The sequence below is a fragment of the Neopelma chrysocephalum genome, unplaced genomic scaffold, assembly GCF_003984885.1.
Source record: "Neopelma chrysocephalum unplaced genomic scaffold, ASM398488v2 Primary Assembly neopelma1_103b, whole genome shotgun sequence".
Classification (NCBI taxonomy): domain Eukaryota; kingdom Metazoa; phylum Chordata; class Aves; order Passeriformes; family Pipridae; genus Neopelma; species Neopelma chrysocephalum.
Genome location: NW_020897767.1, coordinates 267,424 through 283,054, shown reverse-complemented (window position 1 = coordinate 283,054; position 15,631 = coordinate 267,424). Strand labels below are relative to the sequence as shown.

General features: G+C 44.0%; 1 protein-coding gene across 2 annotated transcripts in view; it reads right to left on the bottom strand.

The window, feature by feature from the left end:
- Positions 1–15,631, bottom strand: part of CCDC148 (coiled-coil domain containing 148) — a 50,791-nt gene that overhangs the window by 8,948 nt on the left and 26,212 nt on the right. For both annotated transcript variants that reach the window (XM_027695835.1, XM_027695833.1), the window contains exons 11-13: positions 15,336–15,474; positions 13,086–13,292; positions 311–451 (exon numbers count right to left, since the gene is read on the bottom strand). In XM_027695835.1, the coding sequence (XP_027551636.1) occupies positions 311–451; positions 13,086–13,292; positions 15,336–15,474 (487 nt within the window). The remainder of the gene's footprint in view (positions 1–310; positions 452–13,085; positions 13,293–15,335; positions 15,475–15,631) is intronic.

Below are 15,631 nucleotides of genomic sequence, written 5' to 3'. Positions count from 1 at the left end.
AGACCCAAATCTGGGCAGTCAGACCCAAATCTGGGCAGTCAGACCCAGCCGTGCCCCTGGGCTGGTTTGTGACATGGCCACAGTCACACACTCACTTGGACAGGCTTTTTGTAAAGACAGGCAATGAAGTAACACAACTGGTGTGTCAGAGCAGGCAGCTTTAGAGCTAAAATGGACTGGAGCAAGACCCAAGTGACCATTAGCCCTTCTCTATACCAATACTTAATACAAGTGGTATGAAATCAGTTAAAGATTACAGGAGCAATTGTACACATTAACATATGCAAAAATGTATAAAAGTTTCTCATACTTTCTCTTTCTCCTGAGCTCTGCGACTGGTTTCCTGTTCTCTCTGTAGCCTTTTTCTCTCATCTTCCTTTTCTTTTCTTCTGGCAGCTACAGCAGCTTCTAGTTTAGCAGCTTCTTCCTGCTGTGCTTTCCACTGTAGAACCTGGAAGAAACGGTTGAAGAGACAGTCCTGCAGCAGACTGTGTAACTCTGTGACTGTGATCCTGCCAAGCTGAGACTGGGAAGGAAACCCATGTAATCCATTTACAAAGTAAGATTTATAATCTTACCAGCAACACAATCATTTAGCAAGCACCACCTCTCCACATGTTCACGTGCAGTTTGCTACTGGCTGCCATAAGACGCAATAAAATCACATAGAAAGAGATTTTAGGTAAAGTTGCTAAAACCACCTCAGTAATTTAGATCTCGAATTCCCCCTCAGCACTTAGGCTTTCAATGACATGCATGTTCCTTAAGGAACCTGTGAAGGGATGGAGATGGAGAGTTGCTCCCAGCCCCCAGCACCGGCACTGCCGTGACAGCTCCGCACTCCCCCGGCACTCACAACACGACAGGGCCCTCAATTCTGCCAGTGCAGAGCAGCCTGGCACCCCTGCCCCCTCCCAGGGGTCCTGCACACACCACATCCCCTCCTCTGGGGGAAGAGAGGCAGCAGCTGCCTGGCAGAGCAGGCCAGGGCCCAGCTCCCACACACCCCTCAGTGCAGAGCCTGCCCTGCTTCCTAACCAAACATCCTGGAGACGGGACAGACCACCCAGCTCAACCTGCCCAAAATGCACTCCTGCCATGACCCTGGCAGACTGGGAGCTAAAGAAGACACCCCATTCCCAGCCAGGAGGGGCCCGATTTCCTCGGTGCTGTCAGGAGCACTTGTGTGCTCATCTGTTTCACACTGGTTTCAACAGGATTAATGATGTCTCCTTTTTGTTGGCTTGCCAGCTCTTTTTGTAATGGATTTGTCAAGAGCTAACAGAACTCTGCATTCCTCTAAGGAACAAGCACTGGAGCCATTTTTCAGCTGGTTTTCTACACTACAGTGAGCACTTTAATACTAAGATATTAAAATGCTTTCAATTTTTTCTACCTTTACTGCATTCCACTGGCTGTGTGCACAGACTATTAATTCTTCTGTTTTGTGCTTATGAAAGATGTTCTGTTCAGAAATCCAGAGCTCCCCGTGGTCCAAGGTTCTCAGTGAGTTACATCTTAGTGATGCCGTGCTTGCCCCAGTTCTTGCTAAAATAACAAGTATACTTTGCTCTTTGCAGTACACTGATCAGTGATGTGACTTCTCATGGAGGGCAAGCAAAGTAATAATAAGAAAACAACCCAAAAATGAAGAGCGTGGGGAGGATGGAACCAGATGTGCCCAGGATGGGAAACAACAGGCAGAGACTGAAACTCCTGAAATTCCATGTCATCCATCACTTCCCTCCTGAGAGGGTGGATGGACACTAGAACATGCTGGCCAGGGAGGTTATGGAGCCTCCATCCCTTGCAGGATTCAGCAGGATCCTGGGGCACCAGCTGTACCTGACCCTGCCTGGGCAGAGGGTGGCCCCTGGAGAGGTCCCTCCAGCCTCAGCTGCAACACCCAAATTAAACCTCCCTCACACTTGAAACTTGTAGCACAACAGCTGCTTAAATACAAATCTTCATGTAGCAATTTTGCCAGCATTCTGCTCACGCAGTTTAGCACTTTAAGAATCTAAAATAAAATGCTAAATTGTTTCAGTTACCCTTCACTTGCCACACTAATGAACTCAACAAGGAACGCTTTAAAAATGAGTTACAAGAACATGCAATCCTTTCTACCTGGCTTTTGAAACAGATCAAAGCAAAACCATATGCAGGAAGCTTTACAATCTAACAACAAGCAAACAGTGAATGAAATCTGCTAAAAGCATACTCAGATTGGAGCTGGGATAAGCTGCAGAAGCATTGGAAGGAGCTTTAAACGTCTGTAATAACACCACTGAGATTTTCTGAACAGAAATGCGGTAACAATCAGATTATGTAACAAAAAAATTGCTTTTTGTAAGCTTGGATTTTGCTACATCCTGCTTCACACTCCTTTCAAACACTCTCTCCAATACTGGGATCAATGCCACTGGGTTCAGTACATGATGCAGCTTCAGTTCTCTCCACGTCTGAGAACTCTTCTGATCCTTTATTGGTCTTCTCTGGATATTAATTTACCTATTAACCAGGGATTTTTTTGATTGTTTGATTGCAGTCATTAGCACTGCAATCGTTGGCCTCATTGAGGCCATTAAACTGGTCTCAATGAAAGCTCCAGTTCCCTGACACTGCAGGGGAACCACTGCCTGGAAATGGGTGTGGAGAACAGGGTGGGCCCAGCAGAGTCTGGGACAACAACTGACTGAAGGAATCAAACCCCAGTGAAGCAGAGAGCAGATATAGGTACTAGTTCAGTCTGAAATCACCTCAAGCCTCCTTTTTAATTCATTCTGATCAGCAGTGGTTTGCTTGGCAATGTTACACCCCAATCTGGTGCCGGGCTGTGATCACCTTCCCCCGTTGTTTCCACATAGCTCTTCCATTACAGCCTTTTGATTCCAGTCAGAAATCAATATTGGGGCACAATCTACATTTTTGACAGGTTTCATATGAACAAATGAGCATAACCAAGCATCAAATCCAGAACTTCCCTCAGCTTACAAAGCACTAATCATCCGATGGGGTTCCCCAGACAGAACAGATAAGCCAGTGACTCGGGGTGTATCTCCACTCCTACAATACCCCCTGCTCTGCCCTAAATCACTCACACACATTCAGGGGGTACAATCTGCTTTCTGTCTTTATCTAGTTAGGTTTTTGAATGTATGAGCCCATTGCCAACCAGGAAAATGGGCAATGAGAATGCCAAAGGAGAGTGTAACTAAGTGTAACTAGATCATATTTGCTCACCATACCCAGTGTTATTATTTTCTGTAGGCAGCACGTGAAGTTAGTTTAGATTACCCCTGTCCCCTCCCCATGTTTATCTAATCCATGTCTTTTCATTAAGACAAAGACAATTCACCTCCTTTACAAATAATTCATAATTGCACCAAAAAAAAAAAAAAAGAGGAAAAAAGAGGGGAAAAAAAAGGGAAAAGTTAGCAAAAACCAGAAAAACAGTATTTACAAAATATGTATAAAATGGGATTCAGCAGGTTGGCCTTATGCCATGGTTTGTCCCACATGAAGAATTAAAGTCATATTGGATAAAATGTTCGTAAAACTGAGCTACAATGAAGTGTAAGAAATAACAAAAATGAGACATTAACCAGCTGATTCAAATGCCAGTATACTTCACTTATTAAAGCACACTGGAACATTAAAGGCCTCCGTGCCAGAGAGCAGTTGTAGGGCAGTCCCTCAGTGGCAGGGGGAGCCGGGCACATCCCAGCCCACAGAGCCCGGGGCCAGCAGGGAAGGGAGGAGAATACCTGAGGAATCGCCACCAAGGAAGGGAGAATAGCTGAGGAATCTCCACCAGGGAAGGGAGTGGAATAGCTGAGGAATCTCCTCCGTGCTTTCATGGCTGTGCTGTTCAGAAGTGACCACCTGATGCTGAATTGCCAGCATCCCTACAATTGAAGCTTGCCAAGAAAGCCCACTGCATTCAGCCAGCTTTTCAGCTTGACTGCAGCAGCAATCTGGGAGCACAGACTGCACACAAAAATTAATGTGTTCCTGATTGCATTCTTTCATTCCTGTGAGTGCAAAATCAGAAGGGTAGATTTTACTGTGTCAACAGTAAATGTTTTATTTAAATATTAAAAAAATCCTAGTAGTTAAGCTAATATTGAAAATACACTGAAACCTGGCTCCCCCAATGCCTGCTCCACAAAGCAGCTCACATTTTAGCAGTACAAGTACTGCCAACATTAAGTTCTGAAAGTTTTTAATTACAACTGGCATTTCAAGTACATTTCACAGTTCATGTATTATTAGAGGAGCTTTTGCCAAGTGAATTATTAAATTGCTGTGCTGAACAGAATGTGTACACACCTATTTTCAGTTCATTATTTCAATATTGCATATTACAATAATGTAAAGTACACTACAAACTAATTAAAGTAATAAATTAGTTCTTTCACTCTAACATCTGAATAGTAATAATGTATTTACCATTTACTTAATGCTACAGATACATCTCTTTTAAAGACAGAACAATTTGAGAGACTTTCCTTGGGAACTCCCATTAAATTAGCAAATGGTAACGTAGCACCATGTAAGATTTTCTCTTTAAGCAGCACTGACTTACATTATAAACGGGCCTTGAAGCTGCCTGTGGTGACACAAGAGGTGTCATCAAGCTCCTGAAAGGGGTAAACAGAAACACAGCTGGTGTGGGGAGGGTCTGCCCAGCAAAGGTCACACAGGGAGCAGCAGCAGCCTTTGGAAATGGAGACAAACGTGCCCTGGGAACCAAAGGGACACAAAATGCCTGGGAGGAGCAGTGTCAGAAATGACTACTCAGAGCTCAAATCAGTGCTCTCACAGACTGCACTGGGCCACACTGAGCTGCTGGAATTCAGATTCTAAGCAAAAATTCCCCATAATCGTGTGATAAAGCCAGCCCTGTTTGTCACAACTGAAGTCAGAAAAAGAAAATCCTCTGAGATGCCCACCCTGGTTCTCTCTAGCTCACTCTTTCAACCTTAGAAATGACCCAATTCCAATACCCTTCCAGAATCCCCCAGGATTTTATTAATCTCTGAAACATTTCTGCTCACCTTTCCTTATTTTTATTAAGGTTTGCAGGTTTTTTTCTCCTTCCAACTGTTCACAACTAATTCTAAGAATGCCCAGAGGAAAAAAACGTAGAGGGTCCCTTCAAGAAAAATAACTTCACAAATAAAGATGCCATGTGGCAAAAGAAGTACCACAGAATTTGGCTGGTCGTGGAAGCCCCTCATGGAACAGGATTCCAGCATAAGACAGAGCCAGCCTGTTCATGGTGGGGTCACAGCAACAGCAGCTGCAGGTCAGGGCTGTGTGGCCACAAATGGCAAGATGGGATTATGAGATGACTAGAGACTCAAATACTAATTAAAGCAATTCAATATGTATAAAAAACCCCAAGGATAAAGAAAGGAAACAAATAATGTGTCTCCCCACATTTGTCCCACAGTTCCCACTGGTTATTCTGCAAAGAGGTTGGGAAATCCCAACAAGCAGGAGCCACAAAGCTCCACCTTCACAGTGGGGCCAGCACAGAGCACCTGAGCTCAGTGTCAGACTGTGCCCGTCACCTGCACCAAAATCAATGGAAGCACCAACACAATTGCTACTCTGTGCCAAAGCTCCAGGTTGGGCTGCTGAAAGTACCCTTGAAGCAAGAACAAGTCCAGAAGCTTTTTGGCCTGTCCAGGCAGAGCCCAAGTAGCCCTTGAGAAGCACAAAATAAGTTCTGGAAAGGCTGAGCAGTGAGTCGTAGGAGACCCTGCATCTGCTGCCTTCCCAGAGGATTGTTCAGTCTGGAGTCCTCCAGTCACCTCAGGCTTCCCTGCAGCTGCTCACACTCACTCCTGGGGAGCTTGGGACACAGAGGAAGCTGGTGATCAACAGAGTCCAAAAGCACAGGGAGGAATGTCCACTTTCAGACAACCAGAGTGATCTGCTCTGACTGCCCAGAGCAGCTCCAATCCTGCCTTCCCTCCCTCCCAACCTCACTGCATCATCACCATCCTCTCTGCTCAGTGTCTTGCTGAATATAGAATTGAGAGTCATCCCATTTATGGCAAGGCAGAGATACCTCTTCATTCTTCCAGATGGAAGCCACAAGGCACTGAGGGGGAAAAATGCCTCTCAACTGCAAATTTGGATTTCAACCACGTCAACCATGACATTTCTCCTTCACATTTTTAAAATAAGGACTGCAGCCTCAGAACAAGTTGGTGACCTAAGGAATTCTGTTTACAGAGAAAAAGGCATTTTAGAGCTATGCCTTTCTAGCATGTCCTGAGAAACAGAAATAGGCAAGGCAGATGTAAAAGGTCTTTAAGTGATAAGAAGTTATATGCTAAAGGATTGCAGCATCAGCTCTTCAGTGAGGATGTTCTTCTGAGCTCAGTTCCTAATGGACACATCAGCCAATGAGGAAGATGATTTAATAAATTTGGCAAACTTTTCATTTCCCTACACTAGAGCAGGTCATTACTTTCTATCTCCTCTAGAACTGGTCAAACTGAGATCAATAGAAGATTAACATGGAAAACTCATTAAAAGGTGACTTTTATTGTCAGCAGTGCAGCCTCTTCACTTGCAATATAGTTCGGTCGTTAACACTTCAGATAAAAGCAGCACATGCTGATCTGTGTCTTCTGCCTGAGCAACTCCCTGCCATTCTGACAGGGGAAAGAAAGGAAAGCTTTGTAAGGAAAGGGAAGGCAAATACAGAAGAAAATAAAAGTTAAAGACCCAGTCTCCCATAGAAGAGCAAGGATTCACCCAGGTAATTTCTCCCAGGGTTAATAGAAGCACATAAATTCCACTTGGGTTAATGGGATAATAAATCCCTTAGACTTAAATATTTTACAAATGAAACAGGACAATAGAAGACTGTGTTACAAAACTAACCTTTAACTCACTAATTATACAGAAATGTCTATCCAACAACTACTAAAAATTCTGTCCCAACAAAGCTGACATTGCCAAAGAAACTGGGACATATAGGAGACCTGCTACTGATGTGTAATTGTATCAACTGAAAATTAAAAAAAATAGAATTACTTGCACTTCAAACCCAGTACAGACTGAAACATAAAATATTAACAGTGTTATTCCTGGAAATACAATAAGAATAGAAAGTGTATGCATATATTCCTAAATGGAAAGCTAATGAGATGGGTGCCTCAGGGTGTGAACACTAGAGCTTAGAAAAGGGGAAAAATTAAAGTGCATATTAAGAACAGTTCCCTGGGGTCTGAAGCATTACAGAGTGGAGGAGTTTGTCCAAACAATGTGAAAAAGTTATCATTTTTTAAAATTTAGAAAGTGCTTTTTTATCAGCATCATATGTCAGTAACCTCCTGAACTGCCAGCATGTCCAAAACAGCCCTTGTGTCAGGGACTCACCACCGTGGAAGGAGGCTGGAGGTAGTTCAGGTGTACAAGGGGGCTCCACCTTGCACAGGATGATCAGCAGGAACCATTGCTGTTCAGAGGTTTCATTCACAGGCTGGTGGCACCAGCCCAGAGCTGCCCTGCTGTCTGTGCTCTGTGGTGCAAGGCTTAAAATTCTGGGGGCCATCAGCTCCACAGCATTCAAAACCCATGTGAACACCTAATTTTAAATAGGAACACACACCCCCCCCATGAGAGGGGGCACAGGGCAGCAGGTACACAAACAGCAGGTCAGCAGTGAGATGCTCCCTCTCCTTGGGGACAGGCCCAAGCTCTCCTGTCCCAGCAAAGAACTCCTCTGTATTTCTGTGTGTGGGGAGTGCAGCCCCTCCTAGGACCACATAGCTGGACATGAAGTTATAACATCAGCATTATCAACACGACATGTCATTAACAACAAAAACTGTGGTATTAGCAGGTGGTGATCTGAAGTCTCCATTAACTTTCAACTCTAAAAATCTGCCCCTTTTTCTCCAGACTGGTGATTCTTCGACCGTGAAAACTTCTGAACAGCACCTGGAATCACATCCAGACTCCACAGGGTCTTAAATGACAAGCAGCAAATGGCAAAAGCTAACAGTTTCTGCCTCTGGCTGGCTTGCACAAGACCTCTGAGAAGCATTAGAGTAGTATTAGAGCATTTGGCAATGGGATAATTAACAAATAATACACTCACAAGTTTGTTAATCTCAGAAGATAATCTCATTCTGGCTGTGATTAGAAAAACAATGGAAGTTCACATCCCCAGTAGATTTTTGATGGGTACTCTTGAACAGCCTGTGCTCCACAGGCAACCTCTAAGAGGTCAAAAAAAAAATCAGAGAAGTGGTTAAAAGTAACTGTTTTGATTGTTAACAGAACATTGTATTCAGCTGTACAAGTGTTTAAATCTGAAAAAGGGATATGAGAGAAAAGCATTGGAGCACAACCCTCAGTTGAAGAGGAACAAGACACTGCTTTCAGTGAGGAAACTGGGCTGGGATCAGGACTGATGAAACTTGGGATCCAATACAGGAGCATTGTCAGCTCCCTGGATTTGACACCACACCAAATCATCTTTGCTCAAGGCTGTGTGTGAACAGTTTACTCCTCACAGCTTGTCCCTGTAGTTCCTCCCTTCTCAGCCAGCATTAGAGAACATCTTTCTGTTCTTGACAACAGGAGTGTAAGCACTTTATTAACATGTTTAAATATTATGTAGGCTTAGATATTCACACAAGCATGACCTTAAGTAGGCTGCATTTCTATTTACAACTACTTATCTGAATTTGCTATCCTTTTATATACAGTACTCTCTCTCCTAGTCCTCTCTGCCACCATATGGAGGAGACTCCCTTTGATCCTCTACTACTGCAAAATTTTAACACAATTTTTCTTGCCTGAAGTGCCACTTTCCTTGCTGAAGGAGATAATGCTAAGAAAATACGTTTTGCATTAACTATCTGCTTGTCCAGCAGACCCATCCTCAAGTAATTTTGAGGACCACCAGCCAACGTTGACTAAATCTGAGAGACAAGTGCATGTCTCAAACACTGCAGACCCTGCAGGCTCTGACCAAGCCAGCAGCTGGGTAGCTGAGCATGCTCCAGCCCAGGCTGAGGCACCACGAGCTCCTCTGCTCAGCTGAAGTTTTGGGTGTGATGGGTTGTTCCAACAGATGTCAGAGCTGACAGGTCAGCCCCTGGTCTCCTCCCATGCAGGGCACCCTGCAGTCCCCTGGTCCCAAAAGCTTGCAATTTGGATGGATGAAGCTCGAATTTGTGACAGTGTCCTGGGAAGGATCAACAGAAACACACCCAGTGGTTTAACAACTTGCCCTGGTCTGGAGTACAGGGCTCTGGGCACTCCTGGTGCTGCCCACATGGGCTACAGGCAAACATTGGGCATCCATTGGGAGAGGATTGCAACAGGAGGGGATAGATTCAGAAATAACATCGTGTGAGAGAACAGGGTGCCCAGGAAAACAGGGGCAAAGGAGGGGTGAAGGGACAAGCAAGGCAAATCTGCAGAGCCAACGTCTGCAAGTGCTTCACACTCGCTGTGCACGAGCTGCATCTGACCCCAAAGACACAATTCATCAATGCTGTGCTGACCTCAAATTATTAAATCCAGGTTTATTAGGTCTGGATTAAAAATGTACTGCTGAATCAGAGCTGGCTCATCTTTGGTGAATGTTAAAGTCTTAGATACTTGCTCACATCCACTTTGGAGCATTTATTAAAGCTTCCTTGTATTTTTTATGTCTAACAAATGAATGGGTCACCTCAGACAATGCTTCTGAAAAAGAAAACTCTTCTTTTAAGTATCTCACTATCCAAATATTTATTTTTTTTAAGTGTCCCTCAAAATGATCAGATTATAGGCAAAGTACTAGATGTGATACCTGTACAGACTTTTTTTTTACATTCAGTTTTAATACTTCAATGTTGATCTCCTCTAGCAGTCAGAGCATTTAAATCAGTGACTTGACTATATGCTGAATAGGGAAATATTTTTCCCCCCTGAGTTTACTAACATATTCTTTCCTCTAATACAGGAATGGAAAAGGAAGGCAATCTGCAACATGCTTTATACAATTTGCAATATCCCAGTTAATTTCACCTAACACTTTTCCTTTCAAAATTAATTTATCTTAGTTTCTGCCAGGATAAGGAATGCAAGAGCTGCTCTCCCAAAATTCACAATGTGTTGCAAGAGATTTTAGCACTGAAGGGGAGATTAACCCTGGGACTCAAAACAAAGAAGAGATTTAAAGGCAGACAGGCAGGCAGGCACACAGCTTTGTGCTGAGGAAGGAAAAGCCCACACTAAGCATCACACACGAGATCAAACTGCCCTTCTGTCTGCTGCTGTAGGTCTTCCCTCGTGTGCTCTTCTCTAATTGTTTTATACAAAGAGGGAAAGCACTGGATTACAAATATTTTAAGATAGATCCAATAGGAAAATAATGTTTGGAAATCATGCAGAAGGCTCGACTGAATTTCTAGAGGTATCACAGCAAGTACTTCAACCCTCCAAACCCAGCTGTGAGGCAGCACCTCCTCACCCTCTGAAAAGATCACTCCTCACTTTATGCCTTACCTACCTTGTGACATGAAAAAATTTGCTTCTCTGTGTTGTTTAGAAAGAGGATTTTTACACAGAAAGAATATTTTACACAGTGACAAGGGCAGATCTGCACAGTACACACCAAACTGAGTGACTCTTGATCACTCATCCAAGTGTAACCCCCCAGGGTTTGTTTGTTTGCTTTCCCATGGCAAACAGGGGTGTTAAAGATATGTACAGGAGACACATTTCCTCTCTCAGAATGCACAGTGCATCCTCCCCAGCATCATTCTTTCACACTTTGCTTCATTCAGACGACGACCATATGGCCCTTGTGATTTATTTCACCTGAGCCTCTTGAGTTGTTCCAAAATTCCTCCTTAGAGACTCTGATTTCTGCTAAGGACACAGATTGATCTTCTGTGAGGTGGAATATGGAATAAGAGTTTGAAAGTCCTTTCCCCAAGTAAAAACTGCTATAAATAATAATTTAACTTCTCTGCTGCTTTACTTTTTAACTGTTATCACTTGCTGTCAGTCACAAGGCCTGGAGTCTCCCCAATGGCACAGTGCAATGGCTCCTGGTGCATTTAAACCAGCTTTAAATCACGTATTCTTTATTCAGCCTGCTGCACCTTTGGTTTGTTGTTGACAGAGGAAAAGAACTATATAGAAGTTAGGTATATCACGTGCACAGTAATTAAAGCTGTGCACAGCCTGTCAGGTATCACAGATCTCACACTGCATGTGCCATCACTTCCTTTACAGATGATGGCAATAGGCACAGAAATGCTGTGGCTTTCTCTGAAACCTGCTGCTGTAATAAGGAGAGCTCTGTCCCTCTCAGCCAGATACAACCTTCTCACAAGCATAATTAGAGTTTGCTCACAGCCAAGTCATTACAGCAACTCCACGGCCCCTCTGGCCAAGTGACACGACTGAGATTCCCTTATGCTAAACTTGTGAAACCAAAATGTTAAATCAACCAATGGCCAAAGGGAAAAGGTGGGAGAACAGCCCTAATCCCTGATTTCCAGCTCCACACTCACTCATCAGATTCCCTTTTCAGCCATCTTAGGATCCCTGTCAGGGTGGGTTTTATCCATGCGAATTGGCTCACTGGACTGAGATCTCCCTTTCACCTGACAGCTCCCAGCAGCCACTTTCCGTGCCCAACACTCTGTAGTTGTACAGTCCAGAAGTGCAGAAAGACAAGTCTGTAAAATGAACTATAACTGGGCAAACAAGGAGTTTTCAAACACATCTCCCCATCAGACTCAAAGAGGACCCACAGATATGTTCAGAATCATTCCTCTGAAAACCAGCAAGCTCCTCACCCAGCCTCAGCTTCCGTCCTCCAGCCCTCTGAGCTGTGGAGCTGATCAAAACAAGGTCACAATGATATCCTCCTTTAATGAAAAGTATGTTCCTTTTTCATTCCTCTTTTCTGGGGAACAGGTGAGCTGTTTTTGTTCAAACGTTCGGCATTTTAACAAAGGCCCCTTTGAAGGCCACCCTTGAACAGTGTAGGCCTAATAGGTTTAAGTTTCAAACAGGTCCAGGTTTCCAAACTGGAAACAGGAGGTCAGAATCCAAAAAACTTTTAGACGATGTTCAATGCATCTGGGAGAATTTCAAGATCCATGGAAACAATGTAAGTACTCCAGCACATGCTTGTCACTTCTTGTGGGGAAGAAAAAGTGACTCAAATTCACAGTTCAGGAATAAATGGCCTTTCCATCTCTGATTGTGCAGGTAGGAGACACACAGGCATTCCAGAAAGGAAGGCCTGGGTAAAAAAACCACCAAACACCCCCCAGCTCCAGAGAACCACTCCTTCCTGCATGGGGCTCCAGGGAAGGCTCCACAGGAGCCAGGGGACTCCTCACTGAGTCAAGCCCAGACAGTTTCTAACCCTAAAGTGTTTAGAGTCAAACCTTCCTACACCAGACAGCTCCAGAACAGGAGACAGGAGGGCTTTTGTGTTACTACTAAGTGAAAAACTAGCATCAACATCCAAATTCTTCCTCACAGCACAGGTTTTACTGTGCTTTCCTACTTGTAGAAAACCTAAATCAAGTGTTTAGTATTTCACTGCAAAGTGAGGGCTCAGCAGAGAGAATGTTGGTAAAGTGAGAATAACACACCGTGCCTGCTCTCAGATGTTCATTTCTGTGCAAGTCAAAAATCACAGAGAACAGCTTAAACAAATCTTAACATGCCTCTCATGCCCAGAAATGGGATTCCTCCTACAAATGCCTTAGGCATGAACATCACAACACCTTCCTCTTGTACCCAGGCTCCTCCCATTTTATTTTACTCTCTTACCAAAAACACCCAGGTATTTTCATCTTTTTTTTCACCTCTCAACACAGTAAATTCAGAATATTGTGAAGCTTCCATAGCAAGAGCAAACAAGTTACAGGATCCGTTGTTTCAGGTCTTGGAAAGTATTCTTAAAAATAAACAGAAGGGTGTACAGATACTCATTATTTCTCTGAAAAGAGACTAGTGTTAATCTAAAAACCTCATTTTGAATTTCTCAGTGAGAAACAGATTCGTGGTGGGTCTATAACCGAACGTACCTTTGCTTTCAGCTCAGCACAGATCTCCAGTTGCTTCTGCCTGGAGTCAGCCAGCACCACTTGTGCCTCCTGAGCAGCAGCAGCTTCAGCAGCAGTTGCCAGTGCCCTGAGCACAAAGGCTTTGCTGGCCTGAGCCCAGCTCAGCAGCAGGGCCCTGCGCTGGTTCCTGACGCAATGGTAATGATCCCAAGCTTTCTCATGAGCAACCTGAGAGAGGAAAGCATTGCAGAAGGGTTTCAAAACTAGGCATTAATAATAGAAAGTTATTCTAGATATTTTTGCAAACCTCGAGAATACTTAAATTAATTATATTGTCACCAATAACCCACAATGCAGGGCCAGTGCACTCTGCCAGGGATGTTCCAGGTGTCCAGGGCAGTGCCCCCTCTCCAGCCCTGCCCTCTCTGCCTGCACCATGTGCCCCTCCAGCACCCTGTTGGCCCACTGCTCTTTGCTGAACTGCACCTTTGCAACAGGGATTGAATGCAACGGTCCCTTCCTGCCCTGAGGGACATAAAATACAATGTCCTTCCAGTACATCTCCAGAGATACTGAGTACTTCCAGCAAGATGAGGCTTTTCTTAGCAAATTGTGATCTACAGAGAAACAGGACACTGAAACAGCTGTACAAAAGCAGGACAGGTGAGAATCAGCCTCACTTCTTTCCTAACAGGGAATTTGGAAACAGAATTTTAGCTTGCCAAGCAGCACAGTGCCACCACCAGCGTCACCACCTAGCAAAAATGGGGAGTGTTTAATCCAAAATACACCCTCTTTGGCCTAACTCAGAGAGGTTCCCAAGGACATTCAGGCTTCAAGACTTTGACAGAAGTAGTAGCAGGTAAGGCTGCATAGACCGAGGCCATTGAGTCCTGAGCCTGTCTTATATCCCCAAAAATACAAGCTACAGGGATGAAGGAGGTTCTAGAGATGGCTGGCTGCTCACAGGTATCCAGGAGACCATTCCAGAGGCTGATTTCCAGGCTTCTGGCAGGGGATGCTGACTGTGCCTGGCTCACAGATATTCCCATCAGCTTGTGGCTGGATGAAGATGGCCCTGGATGTTCCCTTTGGTCAAACACGAGGCCCCCACCTGATCAGCTCCCTCTGTCAGGGCTGCTGCCCCAGCCTCACAAACTGCCAAAGCTCAGACAAAGGTCATGGGATGGAGAGTTTGCTCAGCCAAAACCAGACCTCTCCAACGAGCTCTGACAGGCTCAGGCACTGGGAGCTTGTCCACTGACCATCGTGCACGGAGGGAAGGAGGCCTGGAAGGCTCTCAGGCTGATATTCCAATGTTACACACACACTTTAAGAACAGGTTCTCAGCACTGTTTTACCATTCCCTATTTGTCATGCTAATGCACATACTAAGAGATATCGGCTCAATGCAGAGTTAGATTTTTAAAGTTAGCATTCTTAAATTTTAAATGAACCTTCAAAGAATTAGAACCAATAATAGTGGCTGTGCTTAAAATACACCTCCATTGTCCAAAGCACGTGACTGTTCATCCCAGTTCTCCAAGGCAAAAGGTCCGAAATCCATAAGAACTTCATTTTTAATGAAACTCAGGCTAATTATCAGTATCACTTCACTGTCACTCCTTTGCACTAGACACTCCTCAAACACAGGGAAGTAGATGGTCTAAAAATACAGTCAGAGATAAAAAAAGCCTCCTACTTTCCTTATGAGTTCCTGAAGTGTTCTGGCCTTGAAATGGGTTTCTCTATTAGTGCTGTGTGCTTATTCACTGTGGAGTATAAGAGGAATCAACAATCAATTTGAAAGGCATTATACATATAAAAATAGCCTCTACCCGAGAGCAGGAGATAACTTTTCACTCTTCTTCCCATATATGTGCCACAGAACAATTAAAATAACTATTACTAGACAGTGCGACGAGGCTCTACATCCTCATGAAAAATAAAAACACCAGGAGAAGCAGAGGAGCATGACATGGCTATAAAACAGTACAGCAAAAGCAGGGCTAACAAATTATTTTGTGAATTTGGCTGTAAGAGTGGGTGGAACTATAAAATCTCCCCAGGGCTTGTTTTGAAGAGGCAGTAGGTTTAAAGGTCCTGCATTTTGAAAACAGGGACATCTCTTCTTCACTATGCAGAATAAAATTTTTAATTAAGAAATTTGTAAACAAAAAAACTTCGATAAACATTCTTTAATACAACTGCTCACTACATAATTTATGTAAGAATTTGTATAATTGAAGGAATATTTAAGCCAACACTGACCAGCTCATGCCAGGATTTGTGGGGAAGGTATCTCTGCAGCATATCCAGGTACAAAGTCCTCCTCCTCTGAAGATCACTTGGATACTGATTGATAACAGCCTGGAAAACCCACTGATCTTCTTCATTCCAGTCACTGTTCCTATAGGAATGTAAAACAATCCACCCCAGTACAACTTAACCACTGAAGAGGAGGAGTTCAGTTCTGGGTTATTTTTACAGCCCCAGCTTTCAGTGGGCTCAGTCCCGATGCTGTAAACTGGATGTTGGGTCAGAGCTGAGCTTGTTTCATTTAATGA